General features: G+C 40.7%; 1 protein-coding gene across 2 annotated transcripts in view; it reads left to right on the top strand.

The window, feature by feature from the left end:
- Positions 1-297: 297 nt before the first annotated feature.
- Positions 298-17,130, top strand: part of TBC1D12 (TBC1 domain family member 12) — a 72,348-nt gene continuing 55,515 nt past the window's right edge. The window contains exon 1 of one of the 2 annotated variants that reach the window (XM_036336548.1): positions 298-1,367. In XM_036336548.1, coding sequence (XP_036192441.1) covers positions 472-1,367 — 896 coding nt within the window. In that variant the 5' untranslated portion in view covers positions 298-471. The remainder of the gene's footprint in view (positions 1,368-17,130) is intronic. The other variant, XM_036336547.1, reaches the window with a different exon arrangement.

Here is a 17,130-nt window from a genome sequence, read left to right as displayed (position 1 = left end):
TGTTGACGTGAGGAGATGAAGCCCTAACTTGTAGCAATGGTGATGGAGAAGATGGATGTAAAAGGGTAATTAGAGCTGGAAGGATCTAACACCCTGTAGTCTCCTATCAATTAAGTACGTCACGTGCTCCTCTAAGAACTGTCATACTCCGAGGGGACCAACCAACCTCCACCATCCAGATGGCGGATCCCAGATTGGCCGCCGGAGTGGTAGGGAGAGGGCCTCTCTAGCTGGCGTCTCTATGGTTCGCGGAATCGCCGGGTCCGGGCTTGACCGGTCCGGCTTTTGCGCGTGCGCAAACCCGGGCACTGGCCCGCCCCCCCGCAACTGCCCGAACCCGGGGTGGGAGGGGTGGGTCTGGGAAGGTTGCGGCGGCGGCCGCCGCGGCCCCGGCTCCGAGGGCTATACCCGGGCCGAGCCTGCGCCGCGGACTTCGCCGCCGCCTCCTCGGGCGGCGCTCACCCGGCCCGGATGGTGGGTCCGGAGGATGCCGGAGGCTGCTCGGGAAGAAACCCCAAGTTACTCCCTGTGCCGGCGCCCGAGTCGGCGGGCCAGGACGGGAAGATGATCCGGGCCACGGGCGGCTTTGGCGGAGGCGTCGGCGCTGTGGGGCCGCCGGAGGAGGGGGAGGAGGAGGAGGAGGAGGAGACGCCGCCTCAGCAGCTCTTTCGGCGCTACCTCGCGGCGGCCGGGGGGCAGCTGGAGCCCGGGCTGTGCTCCTGTCCGCTCCCCGCCGGCCAGTGCCGCGCTGCAGCGCCCTCGGCAGCCCCGCACCCAGCCCCGGGCTCCAAGCACCGAGGCGCGGAGGCGGCGGGTGCCAGCGCGCCGCGGCACGGAGGCATGACCAACGGGGACTCGGGCTTTCTGCCGGGCCAGGACTGTCGCGACCTGGAGGAGGCTCGCGGGCTGGCGCGCGCCGACGGCCGGGAGCCACGCCACCACCGCCTCCGCCTGGAGGGGCCCGGCGACGAGGGCGCGGACGCTGCGGGCCGCCGGTCCGACTGGGCCGCTCCGCTCGAGGACCCGCTGCGGAGCTGCTGCCTGGCGGCGGCGGAGGGCGCGGAGGACAGCCCCGCCAGCGCTGGCAGCGGCAGCGAGGACTGGGAGCCGCCGGGAGCCGGAGCCGGCGGTCCCGAGGAAGGCGCGTCCCCCGCCGCCCCTGCCGAGAGGACTAGAGGGGGCGCCGGCGCGGAGCCGCGCTTCGGCTTCTCCGACGTCCACTTGAACTCTCGGAACACGTTCGAGGTGAGCCGCCGCCAGAGCGCCCGAGACCACCTGCCCCCGGCTTCGTCCGCCGCGGAGCAGGGCCCCGCGGGGACCTCGGCCCGGGCTCGACGGAGCGGCGGCTTCGCCGACTTCTTCGCCAGGTACAGCGCTGGCCGCGCGGGGCTCGGGGCGGGTGGGGGCCGGGCGGCGCGGGCTCTCGCTGACGCCCGGACTTGGCTTTGATTTGTCGCCGGGGGGAGAGGAACTGGGTCTGCGTGGTGCTGCCTGCGCCGGTGAGCTCTGGGGAGCGCGCCTTTCCGTTCCCCTGCGGCCTGGAGGCTCGACACCTGCCTTTCATCCCTGGTTTTGTTATTCGGGACCTGCCAGCCTGGTAGTGCAGTCTACAGTTTCGTCTCTTCTGAGGAAGCAGACAGCCTACTCCGTCCCCAATTTTTTTTTTTTTTTTATTGTACTACAAGGATGTGGGGGAAGGGGGGCAGTGTGTGTAGGGTTGTGATTGTGATAGAGAAAGGGAAATCATTTTGCAAAGCTGTCTCCGTGGAATCAAATCCATTCAAATAGTTTGGGAATTCTTGAAATTAGAAGAGGTTGTATTTCACAGCGCTTAACCGTTTTCCCCCAGTGGCCTTTATCCAAATGTAGTTTGGTGTTTAGAATTTAAAGCCAAATTACGATGTCAGTTTAAGCTAGAAAATCCCTCTTCTCTACCCTGTCAGATAGCCCTCCACTTTTTTCCAGGAACTTCATTTTAAGTTTTTACGGTATTTTTTATATCATTTGACCTGCTTTTCTTGAAATTAAATTATGGTCCTGGACACTCCAGATTTCAGAATGGGGCCTTCCTTGTTGGTTTGCCAGGGATAAGTTACTAGTCAAAAAGTACTCATCTTAATGCACATCAGTGAAGAGCAAAAGCAATCTCCCTTGAGTCAGATTTTGACCCGCTTTTTTTTTTCTTTTTTTTTTTTATTTATAAGCAAATGGAAAGTATTCCCAATTTGTAAAACCCCCTCTTTCAGAGTTCTCTCTCCTGTGTTTTTGTTCCTTTTTCAGGGATCTTCACAAACAGCAGAAATAAACAAATTCTACAGCTCAAGTTTTAGAGGATTATACAATTGGTGTGCATTGTAGACACAGTCACAATTTTCTGATTGTAATTAATATTTCTTATTCTTTTTTCTATTTTATTATCCCGTATTTTCCCAGCTTGTATAAATTTGCAAGTAAGTTATAAAATTGTTTAAATCAAGATTGGGAAATCCTAATTTTGTGTTACTCATAGGACAAAATATATAGAGTAGTAAGATCTGCATTTGTGCCTGTAGTTGCAAAAATATACTTAAAGCTTGTAGTGGCAGTATTTTAAAAGCTCTGTAGATGAGTTAAGTGTATATATTTGTGACCTTGTGTGGCCTTTATGTGTTTATTTGTCATGTTTTGATGTCAGGTGTCAGGTAATGTTAGACCTGAGAGGGGCTTTGGGGACCACTAATTCAACCATTGTACCCAGAGTACTTGCTCTACCCCGCCCATTGGGAATAGCGATGGTTTGGACAATGGTTATGATCTTTAACTTGGAGGTGGAGTACAGGCTAATGGGGATTATGCATTGCAATTAATGAATAATAAGGCACATCTATTATAAGAGGCTTTTATATTGTTAGCTGTAGGCAGGAATTTTGTTATAATTTAAAATTTTTCCTTTATCCTCTAGGTTAATAGGATTTTAGTTAATGTAGCTAGTTGACATTCATGTGGCCACACGGATGTGTATCAGACCACTGGGTTTTAAGTTAGAACTTAGTACCCTGAAGTTAATTTCTTTAAGCCTCATTTTTCTTAATTGCAATCTGTGAAGATTCTAGGTGTCCAACCAAAGGACTTGTATGCATGCATATAAGCCAAACCAATGGACATGGACAACAGGGGGATGAGAACATGAGTTGGGGGGCGGGAGGTTGGGGGTTAATGGGGGGATGAGGACACATTTGTAATACCTTAACCAATAAAGAAATTAAAAAAAAAAAAAGATTCTAGGTGTCATTGCTTCCTTTATATAACATTGATGGGAAAGGAGAGAGTCAGACAGGCAGTTTTTCTCCTAGCATTTGACCAAAACCTTAACTGGATTCTGAATACATTAAAGGCAGAGACTACCACATTCATCTCTGAATCTATAATACCTAGCCTAGCGTAAAGAACCCCACTCAGGTTGTGTTGAATTGGCAACTTGCATGGACTCTCCCTCTACTGTTCTATAGGTAATAATTTGTACCTAGTAATTTTGAACAGTCTTCCATCCCCAGGCAGAATAATCAGAAATTTTCCTTGCTCCTGCAGCCGAAGAGGCTTTTTTCTTCCTGTGCACAGGTGTTATTCTCAACTCTGAAGCTCTGATCCAGGGCCTCCTTTGGGGACATCTTGTTCTAGGATGTATTCTCATTCTTGGGTGCAGCCCTTACCCCTACTTCATTTTTTGATTAGGAAGCTCACTGTCTAAATAAGGTAGTTTACTCAGCTAATGGCAAATCTGGGATTATAAACCAGGAAACCAGGATTCCTAGTTTTCAGTTCAGGTTTACATTCCATCACAACTGCTGTTCACCTGGGGCTCTTTTCTCTCCCATCTGATTATCTTCCATCTTTTCCTTCTTCCTGCTTCCTCTCTTTCCTGTAACAGAAATACTTCTAAAGAATAGCTCAGGTTTGTTTTACCTTAGTTAAGGGGAACATTTTACAGCAATATATCTATTACTGTAAAGTTATGTTCCATTATATACATCATTGGCAGGAGATTCATTGACTGGGGCAGAAATATTATGGGAGAGAAAGGAATTTGGTTCAGGATGGGACCACTGTCATAATCTCCTGCTTTCTCTCCCTTCCAGATGAGGTGAATTGTAGTTCTTTCCTTCTTGGGGGCTTGCCTCACCTTCACAGGGGCATCTCTGTGTTTATGGTGATTTGACAGTGGGAGACCTAGAAGTAGTAACATTCCTTCTGATCCTTAGCCCTTTCCTGTCTATAAAAGTTTTGAAATGCTAGGTAGGCACTACTACCCCCACTGTCATCATCTCATCAGTGAGGAAGAGATGAAAACTTAAAAAAAATATATTTTCTCCGTGTCTGACTCCCATCCCAACTCCTTCCCCGAGATTCAGTATTTTCTTTAAAAAAAAAAAAAGATAATAAATAAAACAACCAATCACAAAACACTGTAGGGAATAGGGACCTACATTAAACCGTGGGAAGTCCAGCTTCGGTTCAAGGAATTCATTCATGGTTTTAAGGTGGATGGTTAGAGATATGATAATATGAATATAAATACAGTAGAATGGTTTTGGGAAACTCCAATTTTTGTGGGACTAAGATAATTTTAAGAGCTCAAACATATCATTTTGACATGTTAAAGTGTTAATATTTTAACATTATACCCCAGTAAGCAAAGCAGACTATTCATCCAATATTAACTTGGAGTTACTTGTTCAGTAGAAATTTTCTGTATTATTCAAAATGGACATAGATTTTTTAAATATTTTTTATTTTATAATAGTTTTAGATTTGCAGAAAAGTTACACAGATATTACATACAGAGAGTTTTCCCATACTGCTCACCCTTTCCCTTATTGTCAACATCATATTACTGTAGTACATTTGTCACAGCTTAGAAAGCAGCATTTGTACAGTAAGTCCTCACTTAACATCTTCAATAGGTCGCGAAACTTTTAGTGAAACGGTACATAACAAAACCAATTTTACTATAGGCTAATTGATATAAACAAGAGTTAAGTTCCTACAGTATCTTGGCATCTCATCAATGTTATAATGAAACGACGTTATTCAAGGACCTGCTGTATATTCTGTTACTTAAACCTCACACTTTGTTTGGCATAGAGTTATTGACTAAAAGTTTTTTATTTGGGGAGAGTTGTGTTTTACTGTAAAGTAAAAAATGTTTAAAGTAGAAGGAACTTCAGGGATCACTTTATGCATTGTTTGATACCCTATGGAAAACCGACAGTGCTGTTGCCAGTGAAATATTTTTTTAAAAAAATTTTTAAATATATCTTTATTGATTTCAGAGAGGAAGGGAGAGAGAAAGAGAGATAGAAACATCAGTGATGAGAGAGAATCATTGATTGGCTGCCTCCTGCACGTCCCCTAATGGGGATTGAGCCCGCAACCCAGGCATGTGCCCTTGACCGGAATCGAACCTGGGACCCTTCAGTCCACAGGCATCAGACGCTCTATCCACTGAGCCAAACCAACTAGGGCGCCAGTGAAATATTTTATTTGCTAGCATCTCTAACAGCGGTTCTCAACCTGTGGGTCACGACCATCGGAAAACACATGTAGCACATCAGATATTTACATTACGATTCATAACAGTAGCAAAATTACATTTATGAAGTAGCAACAAAAATAATTTTATGGTTGGGGGTCACCACAACATGAGGAACTGTATTAAAGGGTCGCGGCATTAGGAAGGTTGAGAACCACTGCTTTAGAAAATGCTAGATTTTTTTCTTCTTTGGAAGGGGAGGGGGTAAAGGAGGATGACTGATGTAGTAAGTAAATTCTAGTTAATCAGTGAACTAGAATTTGAGACTTGAACTTTATGACCATGAGTTATTTCTCAAAGGTGGCCAGTGCTCCACTTTGGTCAACTAATAGCCTAGTGCAATAGTTCTTAGCCTTAGTTAAACTTCAAAATCTCCTAAAAGCATATTTAAAAAAATTAAATTCTCCAGAATCCACAACCTCTACCTAGTCGAATTCAGGGTACTTTCTTTTGGCAGGTGACATCTTCAAACTACAGGAGATTGTAGTGGTTACGAATTCTAGTTATGAAGTTAGATAAGTGCCTGGGTTTAAATTCGATTCCTAGTTGTCTAATTATGGACAAGTTACTTGACCTCTCTGGACCTTAAGCAACTCATCCATAAAATGGGAATGATAGTGATACCTACTGCATAGGATTGTCATGAGGGTTAAATGAGGTAATATTCTAAGTGCTTTGTATTTATTATATGGCATATAGTGAGTATTCAAATGTCATTATTTAAACTACAGCAAGACCACCACTGTCCCTTCCCCAATCCCATTTCTAAAATCCACTGGTTTTAAGAAAGGAAGAGCTGAAACCGGTTTGGCTCAGTGGATAGAGCTTCAGCCTGCGGACTGAGAGGTCCTGGGTTTGATTCCGGTCAAGGGCATGTACCTTGGTTGCGGGTACATCCCCAGTGGGAGATGTGCGGGAGGCAACTGATCCATGTTTCTTTCTCATTGATGTTTCTGACTCTCTGTTTCCCTTCCTTTCTGTAAAAAATCAATAAAATATATTTTTAAAAAAAAGAAAGGAAGAGAGGAATGAATTTTATGTATACTACCTTAAGAAACATTACACAATTTGTGTAGTAGATTTTTAAACATAATTTGTATTTTGGATTAGATGGGTGTTAAATTAGACTCTAGTGTAGTGATATAAAATTTCCAGAAGTCTTGAAGCTTTGACTAAAACAAATTTGAGAAGGACTAAATGGAGGGAATGTTGAGAAAGATTAAACTATTTGTATCTTTTATTGTTTTAAGGACCTCTCTTAGACAGGCAAAGCCAATTTTTAAGTTTAAGTTTATGAAATGTTTAACTTGGCTTACTCATACATTTCATACTCAGTATGTTGTGGTAGGAAAGCTTTGGGGGGAAATGGAAACATTCGGAGCTTTTGAGGTGATCCATCGGTTAGCCATCTCTAAATGTGTTACTCAGAAAGGGAAAGTCATTCCCTTTGGAGGCTATTTTTCCTAGGAACTCTGTTAGCTACAGTAAGAGTTGTCCCCAGGTTGTTCTAGTTAATAGTTGCTTGGACCCTACTCCAGTAATTCTTAAACTTTAGTGTTTTAAAGAGGGGGAGGAAGGTGCAGGTTAGGAATGCAGATGCTTTGAGCCCCCCATCTCCTTTGATTGAGTACATCTTGGGTGGGGTCCAAATATGTACCAAGTAGTACTACCAAATGATTCTGATACAGGTGGTTCCCAGACTATAATTACTGAAATAATTGTTGATAGGCAAGTCTCTTCAGGTAATTACTGAAAGAAGTTACAGCATATATTTCTATCTCAAATTGCTTTGTTTATTTAAAATTGGGTCATTGTTATGTACAATGTAATTGATGAGTATAGAGATACAACAGAGAACAGATACAAATACAAATGTAGAAGTATTTTCCAAACTTCACTAGTTGAGAATTTATCTCTGCCTAATTAAATCTGAGCTTCCTTTTTATTAGTGGGAAGGGTCTTTTACTTTCATTGTATGCTGTTTAGATAGCCATGCTTGCCTGCTGTTTGATTTTAGCCCACAAAACTTTACTCAGGTCTCTTTAATGTGGAGTCATTTACCTCTCCTTATTTACAACTTAGCAAAAAGGGTGCTGATTTTCCTTCCTTCTGCTGCTGGTTATAGTTCTTTTCCATGCCTTTAAAAAAAACTCCTGCACATTACACATGGCTTATTCCCCTTTAGAATTTGCTGCTTCAGCCTTTCTTGCACTTATTTCTGTGGCTAAAAGGAAGAGAGGGAAACCCATGTGACTCTCTTGAGTTTTCAGCAGGCTCTTTCTTGAAATTAAGAGTTTACTTTAGGAAACCAAGCTACAAGTTATACACCTACTTAGAGCTAGTTTGACAGTGAACTTGGTAATGTGTTTAGATTACCTTTGAATTTTGCTGTTGACTTCTCTCTCTTTTTTAAATGTTTTTATTGATTTCAGAGAGAGAAAGGGAGAGGGAGAGACAGAAACATCAATGATGAGAGAATCATCGGTCTGCTGCCACCCACCCCCTACTGGGGATCAAGCCTGCAACTCACCCCCCCACCCCCACGCCCCTCACCCCCGCATGTGTCCTGACTGGGAATCCAACTGTGACCTCCTTGTTCATAGGTCAGTGCCCAACCACTTAACCACACCAGCCAGGAGGTTTCTTTTTAATTTGAATTTTATTTTGGGATACTTTTCTTGGTTAAAAAATATTTCATCTGCCTGTTTCTAATCCTATACAGATTAAAACATTCTAAGTTTGGAACTGAACATGTAGTTTCGAAATCAAATTATGTGCTATTTTTTCATATTTTTCCAAATACTGTAATGTACAACTACCCATTATTTAGAATTTCCAAATCTGGTTTTCATCTAGATTATTGGTAGTCTTCTTTTTTTTTTTTTAATCTTTATTATTCAGATTATTACATTTGTTCCTCTTTTTTCCCCCCATAACTCCCCTCCTCCCAGTTCCCGCCCCACCCTCTGCCCTCACTCCCCACCCACTGTCCTCATCCATAGGTGCACAGTTTTTGTCCAGTCTCTTCCCACATCTCCCACACCCCTTTCCCCCCAAGAATAGTCAGTCCATTCCCTTTCTATGTCCCTGATTCTTTTTTTTTTTAATATATTTTATTGATTTTTTACAGAGAGGAAGGGAGAGAGAGAGAGAGTAAGAAACATCGATGAGAGAGAAACATCGATCAGCCGCCTCCTGCACATCTCCTACCCAGGATATGCCCGCAAGCCAGGTACATGCCCTTGACCGGAATCGAACCCGGGACCCTTCAGTCCCCAGGCCGACGCTCTATCCACTGAGCCAAACCGGTTTCGGCTATGTCCCTGATTCTATTATAATCACCAGTTCATTCTGTTCATCAGATTATTTATTCATTTGATTCTTAGATTCACTTGTTGATAGATGCATATTTGTTGTTCATAATTTGTATCTTTACCTTTTTCTTCCTCTTCCTCTTCTTAAAGGATACCTTTCAGCATTTCATATAATACTGGTTTGGTGGTGATGAACTCCTTTAGCTTTTCCTTATCTGTGAAGCTCTTTATCTGACCTTCAATTCTGAATGATAGCTTTGCTGGATAAAGTAATCTTGGTTGTAGGTTTTGGTATTCATCACTTTGAATATTTCTTGCCACTCCCTTCTGGCCTGCAAAGTTTCTGTTGAGAAATCAGCTGACAGTCGTATGTGTATTCCCTTGTAGGTAACTGAGTTTCTTTCTCTTGCTGCTTTTAAGATTCTCTCTTTGTCTTTTGCTCTTGGCATTTTAATTATGATGTGTCTTAGTGTGGTCCTCTTTGGGATTCCTTTTGTTTGGGGTTCTCTGCGCTTCCTGGACTTGTAAGTCTATTTCTTTCACCAGGTGGGGGAAGTTTTCTGTCATTATTTCTTCAAATAGGTTTTCAATATCTTGCTCTCTCTCATCTTCTGGCACCCCTATAATTCTGATGTTGGTACGCTTGAAGCTGTCCCAGAGGCTCCTTACACTATCTTCGTATTTTTGGATTCTTTTTTCATTTTGCTTTTCCGGTTGGGTGTTTTTTGCTTCTTCACATTTCAATTCTTTGACTTGATTCTTGCGCTCCTCTGGTCTGCTGTTGGGTGTCTGTATAATATTCTTTATTTCAGTCAGTGTATGCTTAATTTCTAGTTGGTTCTTTATCACAACATCGAGGGTCTCATTAGATTTCTTGAGGATCTCACTACATTTATCGGCAGTTTTTAGAAAATTATTGAAAGATCTTAAAAGTGTGGTTTTGAGCTCTATATCTTCCATTTCTGACATCTGCATCCTGTTTCTTTGTCTCCGCATTTTTTATGCTTTCTTGGTGCAACCCCTAGTGGTCTTTATGCGCAGTCTTATTGTAGTTAAGCCTAGATTGTTGTAGGTAATACTGGCGGGGGTTTGACCTCCAGGCCAACTGGCTGTGAGAATCAGCTGTGTCTGCAGTGGGAAAACTTCTGTCCTCTAGGGAGGTGCTAATCTAGCCTTTGCCTGAGGCTATCTGACAAATGGCTCTGCGCAGGGCTTGGGCGGGGCGGGTCGTGCGGGATCAACAGGGTGGGCCTGGGCGAGCAGTTATGGCTGCTCTCAGTCCCGTCCCCAGGGGCTCTGCCTCTCTCTGAGTCCCAGCAACCGCTGCAAACCTCAGAGAGAAAGCTGCCTTCAAGTTCCGACCGAAGCCAGACAGTCCCGCTTCTCCCGTTTGAGTCTGGGTCCCTAAAGACTCGCCTGGATCTGGAGCTCAGAGTCTGCGACTCCCTCCCGATTGAAAGCACCAACCGCGCCCTCAGCCACCAGCCCGCTGTGCATGCACTCCGCACCTTAGTATTTGACTTCAGCACTGAGCCTCCTCTGAGTCTCGGTATGCATTTCTCTTTCCTCCTAGTTTGTAGGACTTCCACTCAGCCAGCGTTCCTGTGGTTCTGGGTGATGTCCGTTCCGTCTTTTAGTTGTTTTTTTTGAAGTGGTTGTTCGAGGCAGCAAACTCCGGCATTAACCTATGCCGCCATCTTGGTTCTCTCGGAAGTCTTCTTCTAGTCAAGTCGGTGAAATACTTTTTTGTTGTCCCAGGAAAAAGTTATTTAAAGACTATAACAGTTTAATTTTTTTTGTTAAAAAACAACAACAAACATAATACCCTGGCTGGTGTTGAGTGTAGTAGCATGCACCGAAAGGTCACCTGTTTCATTCCCAGTCAGGGCACATACCCAGGTTTCAGATTTTCAGATTTGGTCTTCAGTCAGGATTCATGCCGAAGGCACCAGATTGATATTGATATATATATATATATATATATATATATATATATATATATATATACATATATATATATATATATATATATATATATCTTCCCCTCTAAAATCATTAAAAACAAGCATAAAGTGATCATGTTACCTGCTTTTGAAAAACAGGACAGGAAATATAAAATAAAACTGAAGATAAATACTTTGTTTTTATACTATTCCAGTTAAGGTGGTAAGAAAGAAGATAAAAGAAAATTGGAGAGTGTGGAGGTATGTAGAGGTATGGTCAGAGACAGGAGAAACTGTTAGAGAACAAGTTTAAAGAGGTTTGTACAGAGAATAACTATAGAGAATAATTGTTAGCTGGAATTTAGCTCTGTACTTTGGCCTGTGGGCTTCAGAGTGTTACAGATTATCTCCATATTTATTTTTCTGCTTACCTTAGAGCCTTTGTGGATGTTTCTGGCAACCTCTTTCCTTAAAAATATCTGCTCTGCCTCACCCCTCTTAACTTCTCTAATGCCCTCATTCCCTCATGGCCTTTTAGTAGGCTAGATCGTGCAAGTGAAATGTTTTTTTGTAACCAGTTGTATATAAAGTTTAATTTAGATTTAAGAGTTTAGGTTGTATGATAGACTCACGTATTATTAAAAAATACATGTATCAAAGGGTAAAATAAATGTAAATATACAGCTTTACCCAATGTTTTCTTACTTGAGTTCCAGTGCTGAAAGGAAAATTTCTCTTCCAATCACCATGGTAAATCTAGCGAACAGAATTAAAATCTCTCACCCTTGAGGAAAAAAAATAATTGTTCATTACTAGGAAGATATATTGTAAAAAATTAAGTTCTGAAGTAAGTTATTGAAGTTTTAAATTAGTAAAAGGTCTCAATTGAGTAAGTTTCTGTGTTTTTGAGGAGTGTTAAAATTTATTTGTTTTTTTAAATAATCATTGGGTGTTATTTAGAAAACAAAGGATTTGTTGTGATTCAGAATTGGGTGTTGATCACCAAAATTTGTTAAATAAAGACTAATAAAATAAAGCTTTTGATGGATAAATTATTATATAAAATAACTGGCACAACAATTGAACATATAACCAGGGGATGATGTCCATCTTTGTGATATACTACTAGAAGCATATTAATACAGTCAAGCATAGTAGGACAGTGATTGACTTTCAATATTGGGCATACTAATAAAACAGAGAATTATACTGCCTGAAGGAAAAATTTAGAGGATAATCACTATAAAACTTTCTTGAATAAAATAATAACTAGGTACATGTTTTAATAAGGAAATGTTTGTTTTGCTCTTATATGAAACCACCAAAATACATTTTTTAAATTTAGTTGTCCATTTGATGGAAACATCATAACTATCTGTAGAAAAAAAAAAAAAAGACAATTGCCTTGGTTGAAAAGAAGGATTTCAACTTTGCTCTGGAATATGGTAGCATCTATCATAGATTGTATCATAGGTTCTATCATCAGTTCAAGAAGTACTTCTAGGTTAGGCTTGCACAAAATGTCAACAAAACAAAACAAAGTAACAACAACCATAGAGCTAAGTTTCTGCCTCTTTATTCTTAGTTTTTAGACACCTGATGGGTGTTATTGTTTAGTCTCTGCTTGAATTCTTTCACTAAGTAGGAGCTCAATTTCCGCAAGGCAGCCTGTTGAGCAATGTTATTAATTGTTAGAAGGTTCTTTATGTGGAAGCACAGTGTAGCTCTTTGTAATATTCCTGGTCCTAATTTTGCCTTGTAGAGCCACAAAGAGTAAGTCAGGCCTTTTACATAATTTCCCTTCAGAAATTTAAAGATTGCTACTGAACCTTTTTGGTTTTGTTTTTGGAGCCTCCTAGCTAACCATATACAGTTCTTATGAGTTAGTTTGCAATTTTCTTATCATTTATTCATTCTCAATGCTGTTGAGCCTTATTATATAAATGAAGCACTAAGGAAATTAGATAAACAGGATACTAATAAACAAGATGGAGGAGTCATATAAATCAATTCTTACAATATTACCTGATTAGTGTAAAAGAAGCTACAAGGATGCAGTAGTAGCACTGAAGAAGGAGTGATTAACTTCATGGTGGAAGTTAGGGAACTCTTCTCGGAGATTAAACATGAATGCTAAATCTTTTACTAATGAGGGTTTGGATTGGAATGAGGCTGAGGACAGTACAAGCACATACCAGCATATGCAGAATTTATTCGTGAAATAGCACAGCACTTTTGGGACTGCACATGCTCATTAATATGACTGTCTGGAATATAGCATCTATCATAGATTGTGAGGTATAGTGCCAAAAACTGAGTCATAAAGGTTAAGGCTAAATTATGGAATTTGTGTGACAGAACTATAAGCAATTTGAATGGATCCCATAAGGTGTGGCAGTGCATAGGACCGTTGATGGCTTTTTAAAATATATATTTTTATTTATTTCGGAGAGGAAGGGAGAAAGATAGAAACATCAATGATGAGAGAGAATCATTGATCAGCTGCCTCCTGCACGCCCCTTACTGGGGACTGAGCCCGGAACCCAGGCATGTGCCCCGACCAGGAATAGAACTTTGACCTCCTGGTTCATAGGTCAACACTCAACCACTGAGCCACACCTGCCAGGCCCATGAATGGGTTTTTAAAGCATGGGCAACATGCTTTGAATTGTGTTTTAGAACAGTCACTCTATTTTTTTAAAATGTTTGTTTGTTTGTTTTGTTAATCCTTGTTCAAGGATATTTTTCTATTGATTTTTAGGGAGAGTGAAAGAGAGAGGGAAAAACAGAAACATCAATGTGAGAGACATTGGTTGGTTGCCTCCTGCACACACCCCGACCAAGGCTTGGGTCGGGGAAGAGCCTGCAACCAAGGTACGTGCCCTTGACTGGAATCAGACCTGGGATGCTTTAGTCTGCAGGCCGACGCTCTATCCACTGAGCAAAACCGTCTAGAGCTAGAACAGTCACTCTTGTAGCAGTGTGGCACATGATTTGGGACTTGAAAAACTGGGGCTTGGATACATGTGTGGTATTTTTTAAAAATACATATATTTTTATTGATTTCAGAGAGGAAAGGAGAAAGAGAGGGAGATAGAAACATCAATGATGAGAGAGAAATATTACTGATGAGAGAGAATCATTGAGTGGCTGCCTCCTGCACACCCCTACTGGGGAGGGAGCCCGAAACCTGGGCATGTGCCCTTGACCAGAATGGAACCTGAGACCCTTCAGTCCACAGGCCGGCGCTCTATCCACTGAGCAAAACCGGCTAGGGCCATGTGTGGTATTTTTTGATTGCTTGTCAGACTCTTTATTAGAATGTAATATCTAGATAATTGATTTAAATAACATCAAATTCAGTTCGTGCCTGGAGGTATAACTAACAATGCAAATAATATGCTTATACCAGTAACCTTTTTGTAAAGCTTTAATGAAGGCAAACTTTGAATCTGATTTTTCTTTTGAGGGAAGTGCAATGATGTGAAAATGGAGAGTCACCTGAAAAATTATGTTTTGTGAACAATTTGATGAGGGAGAAAAGAGCCAGAATGGCTGTTAGGCTGGTTGTTTTGCTGTCATGGATCAGAAAACCCTGAAAGTGTAAAATTGTGAAATCAAGTCTTTACACCCAATGCACAAGTTCTGTACATTGATTGCTTCATAAAGGTGGATGGTGGCAGTATACCCTTCAGCCATTTTTGAGGATTAAATGAGGTAAAGACAAAGTATTGGATTTCTATAATTACTTGTATGTGTATATATCTGTTCTTCTAAGATGCAAACTCCCTGGAGATGGGGAATATATCTTTTTTTTTGTCTCTGCATAGAGACATAGAGCCTAATACATAATAGGAATACAAAAAATGTATTGGATTAAACTCTCTTTTTTTTTTTTTAGGAACTAGAATTTATATAGCCAAATGATTGGGACTTTTGAAGTTGGTCCCTTTTGGAGGCTCTCTATTTGTTACTTTAATGTTGTCATTTCTCAAAGTATGTTTGGTATCTGTCTTTAGGAGATATTTCTGTAGGCATAAATGGAAAAGTATTCACACATGTGGTTAATTTTCTTCATCATTATCAGTCAGTGTCTTACCTTTATTCTCCACCTTTCTCTTAGGGTTAGAAGATAGCTTACGTCCTGGTGACTAGAATATTTTGCTCATATTTTGCATGTTGTTCATTGTTACTGTTTTTGTTCTTGTTCTAAAAGTTCTTTCCACCCTAACTGGTTTGGCTCAGTGGATAGAGCGTCGGCCTGCAGACTGAAGGGTCCCAGTTCGATACCTTGGTTTCGGGCACATCCCCAGTAGAGGGTGTGCAGGAGGCAGCTGATCAATGTGTTGTTGGTTTTTTTGTGTGTGTTTTTTTTTTTGTCTTACATAGTTTAGTCTCTTTTTTTTATTGCTTAAATTATTACAAAGAGTATTACATATGTCTCCTCCCCCCTCCCCCCCCGCCCCTTGACATTCCCCCGGCCTCCCCTACCTCCCAGTGTCTTATGACCATTTGATCGATGTTTTTAACTCTCTATCCTTCTCCCTTCCTCTCTGTAAAAAAATCAATAAAATATATTTTAAAAAATAAAATAAAAGTTCTTTCCTATATTCTCTTTTTCTGGTGCTTTTTATCTTCCCTCTGAGTATGTTAGATACTATACTGGGCTTAGAGCAATAGATATTCTCTTAATGAAGCATTGGATAAATGGTGTAAATAGCATCCAGCACAAAATCAAGAATATTTTTGTAATTACTTTTTCTTTTTCTTAATTATATTTAGTTTTGTCCTCTTCCTGCAACAAAAGAATAAAAACATCTTAATCAGTAAGATATTGCCTGAAACTTATTTGCTATAACAAATAAGACATATCATAAGGTGACTTGCTGACATGAATCCAGGAGGAAGAAAATAATTTATATTTTTGAACTGTTTAAATATCAAGAGGCCTTTTGGCAAATGTGTATGATGAAAGAAATGGTCATGGAAGTTCTTACATCTTGATTGTTCTGTGGAGAACATGAATAAGATAAGTGTGATTAGGAAGAAAAGGATCTGTGCAAGAGACCTGGCTCAACACTAGTTAGTGGTGTGACCTTGGCAAGTGGCTCTTTCGGGGGGGGGGGGGGGCACATTAACTCCATGGAGAATTTGATGAAAGCTCTAGATAGCTGCCCAGGAAAAATGTTCATAAGCACAGTGTTTACTTCAAATTGTGCATATGGTATCAGGAGGCTTATGCACCTCCTCTAGCCCATTCATGTTGGTTTATTGATTCTTGATGAAAACCTTTGACCTGGTTACTCTCTAAAGTCCCTGGCAGCTCTAAATTACTTTTTTTTAAAGTATAACCTTAATTACTTTCAGTCTTGAAATTCTGTTTTTTCACAGAGTAAATGCTAGTGAATTCTGTTCTTTTTTAATAGTTTTTATCTATGAAAATACTTAGATTAGTTAAGCAGTGTGTATTAAATAAAAATCTGTATTTTTTTTTTTAATTTTTAGAATTTGTAATAGGGACAAAGACAAGAGCCAGAAATAGCCTGAAAAAGAAAAGAAAATTCTTAAAATGTAAAAAAGTTTAAAGTTATCTGGCAAAAAGAAAAAGTACTTTCTGTGTGTGTGTGTGTGTGTGTGTGTGTGTGTAGTTAGCTGAAAGTTTTTTTCAAGTAAAAAATGATTGAGGTTTGGAAAGAATGTAAGTAATTTTCATGCCAGATCTTTAATCCAAAATACTCAAGGGTAGCCAAAGTACTGCATTTTAAGACACAGTACTTAAACTTCTTTGAATTAACTGTGTAGTCAACTGTGGCATTCCATGATCACCAGATAATGTTTTCTTTTTGGCCTTCTATTATGCTTTGTGGAAACTTAGTACAAAGTCCAGGAAGTTGATGTGTTTTTAGCAGTGCAACTTCTTCTGAAACAGTTGGAAGATCAGCTCATGATTTCTAATTTTTTAAACTGATTTTACTCTTTTGATTGAAGTATGATTTTTTTCTTTCCTGTTTGGAAAAGTAAATATTTTGACCCCTTTTAAATGTACAATTCCATTTAAGTGATGTTCAGAATTTATCTAATGAATTTAAAAAGATTTTGCTAGAGCTGACATTGTTGACAGTAAAAAGTCAGCCAGTTTTCTGTAGTGTCAAATTTCAGTCGGAGAAACTATGGAATTTACATGGCTTTGTCTCATAAGTTAATAAGTGGGTTTGCCAATTCTTAAAGACCCAAGCACTGGAGATTGTGCTATGTTGGAAATCATGAGCAGAAAACTTACATGGTATAATAAAATTTGCCCCTT

This window comes from Myotis myotis, unplaced genomic scaffold (genome assembly GCF_014108235.1).
Source record: "Myotis myotis isolate mMyoMyo1 unplaced genomic scaffold, mMyoMyo1.p scaffold_m19_p_15, whole genome shotgun sequence".
NCBI classification, from domain to species: Eukaryota; Metazoa; Chordata; class Mammalia; order Chiroptera; family Vespertilionidae; genus Myotis; species Myotis myotis.
Note: the sequence above shows the minus strand (reverse complement) of the source record. Positions and strands in the feature narration are given on the sequence as shown.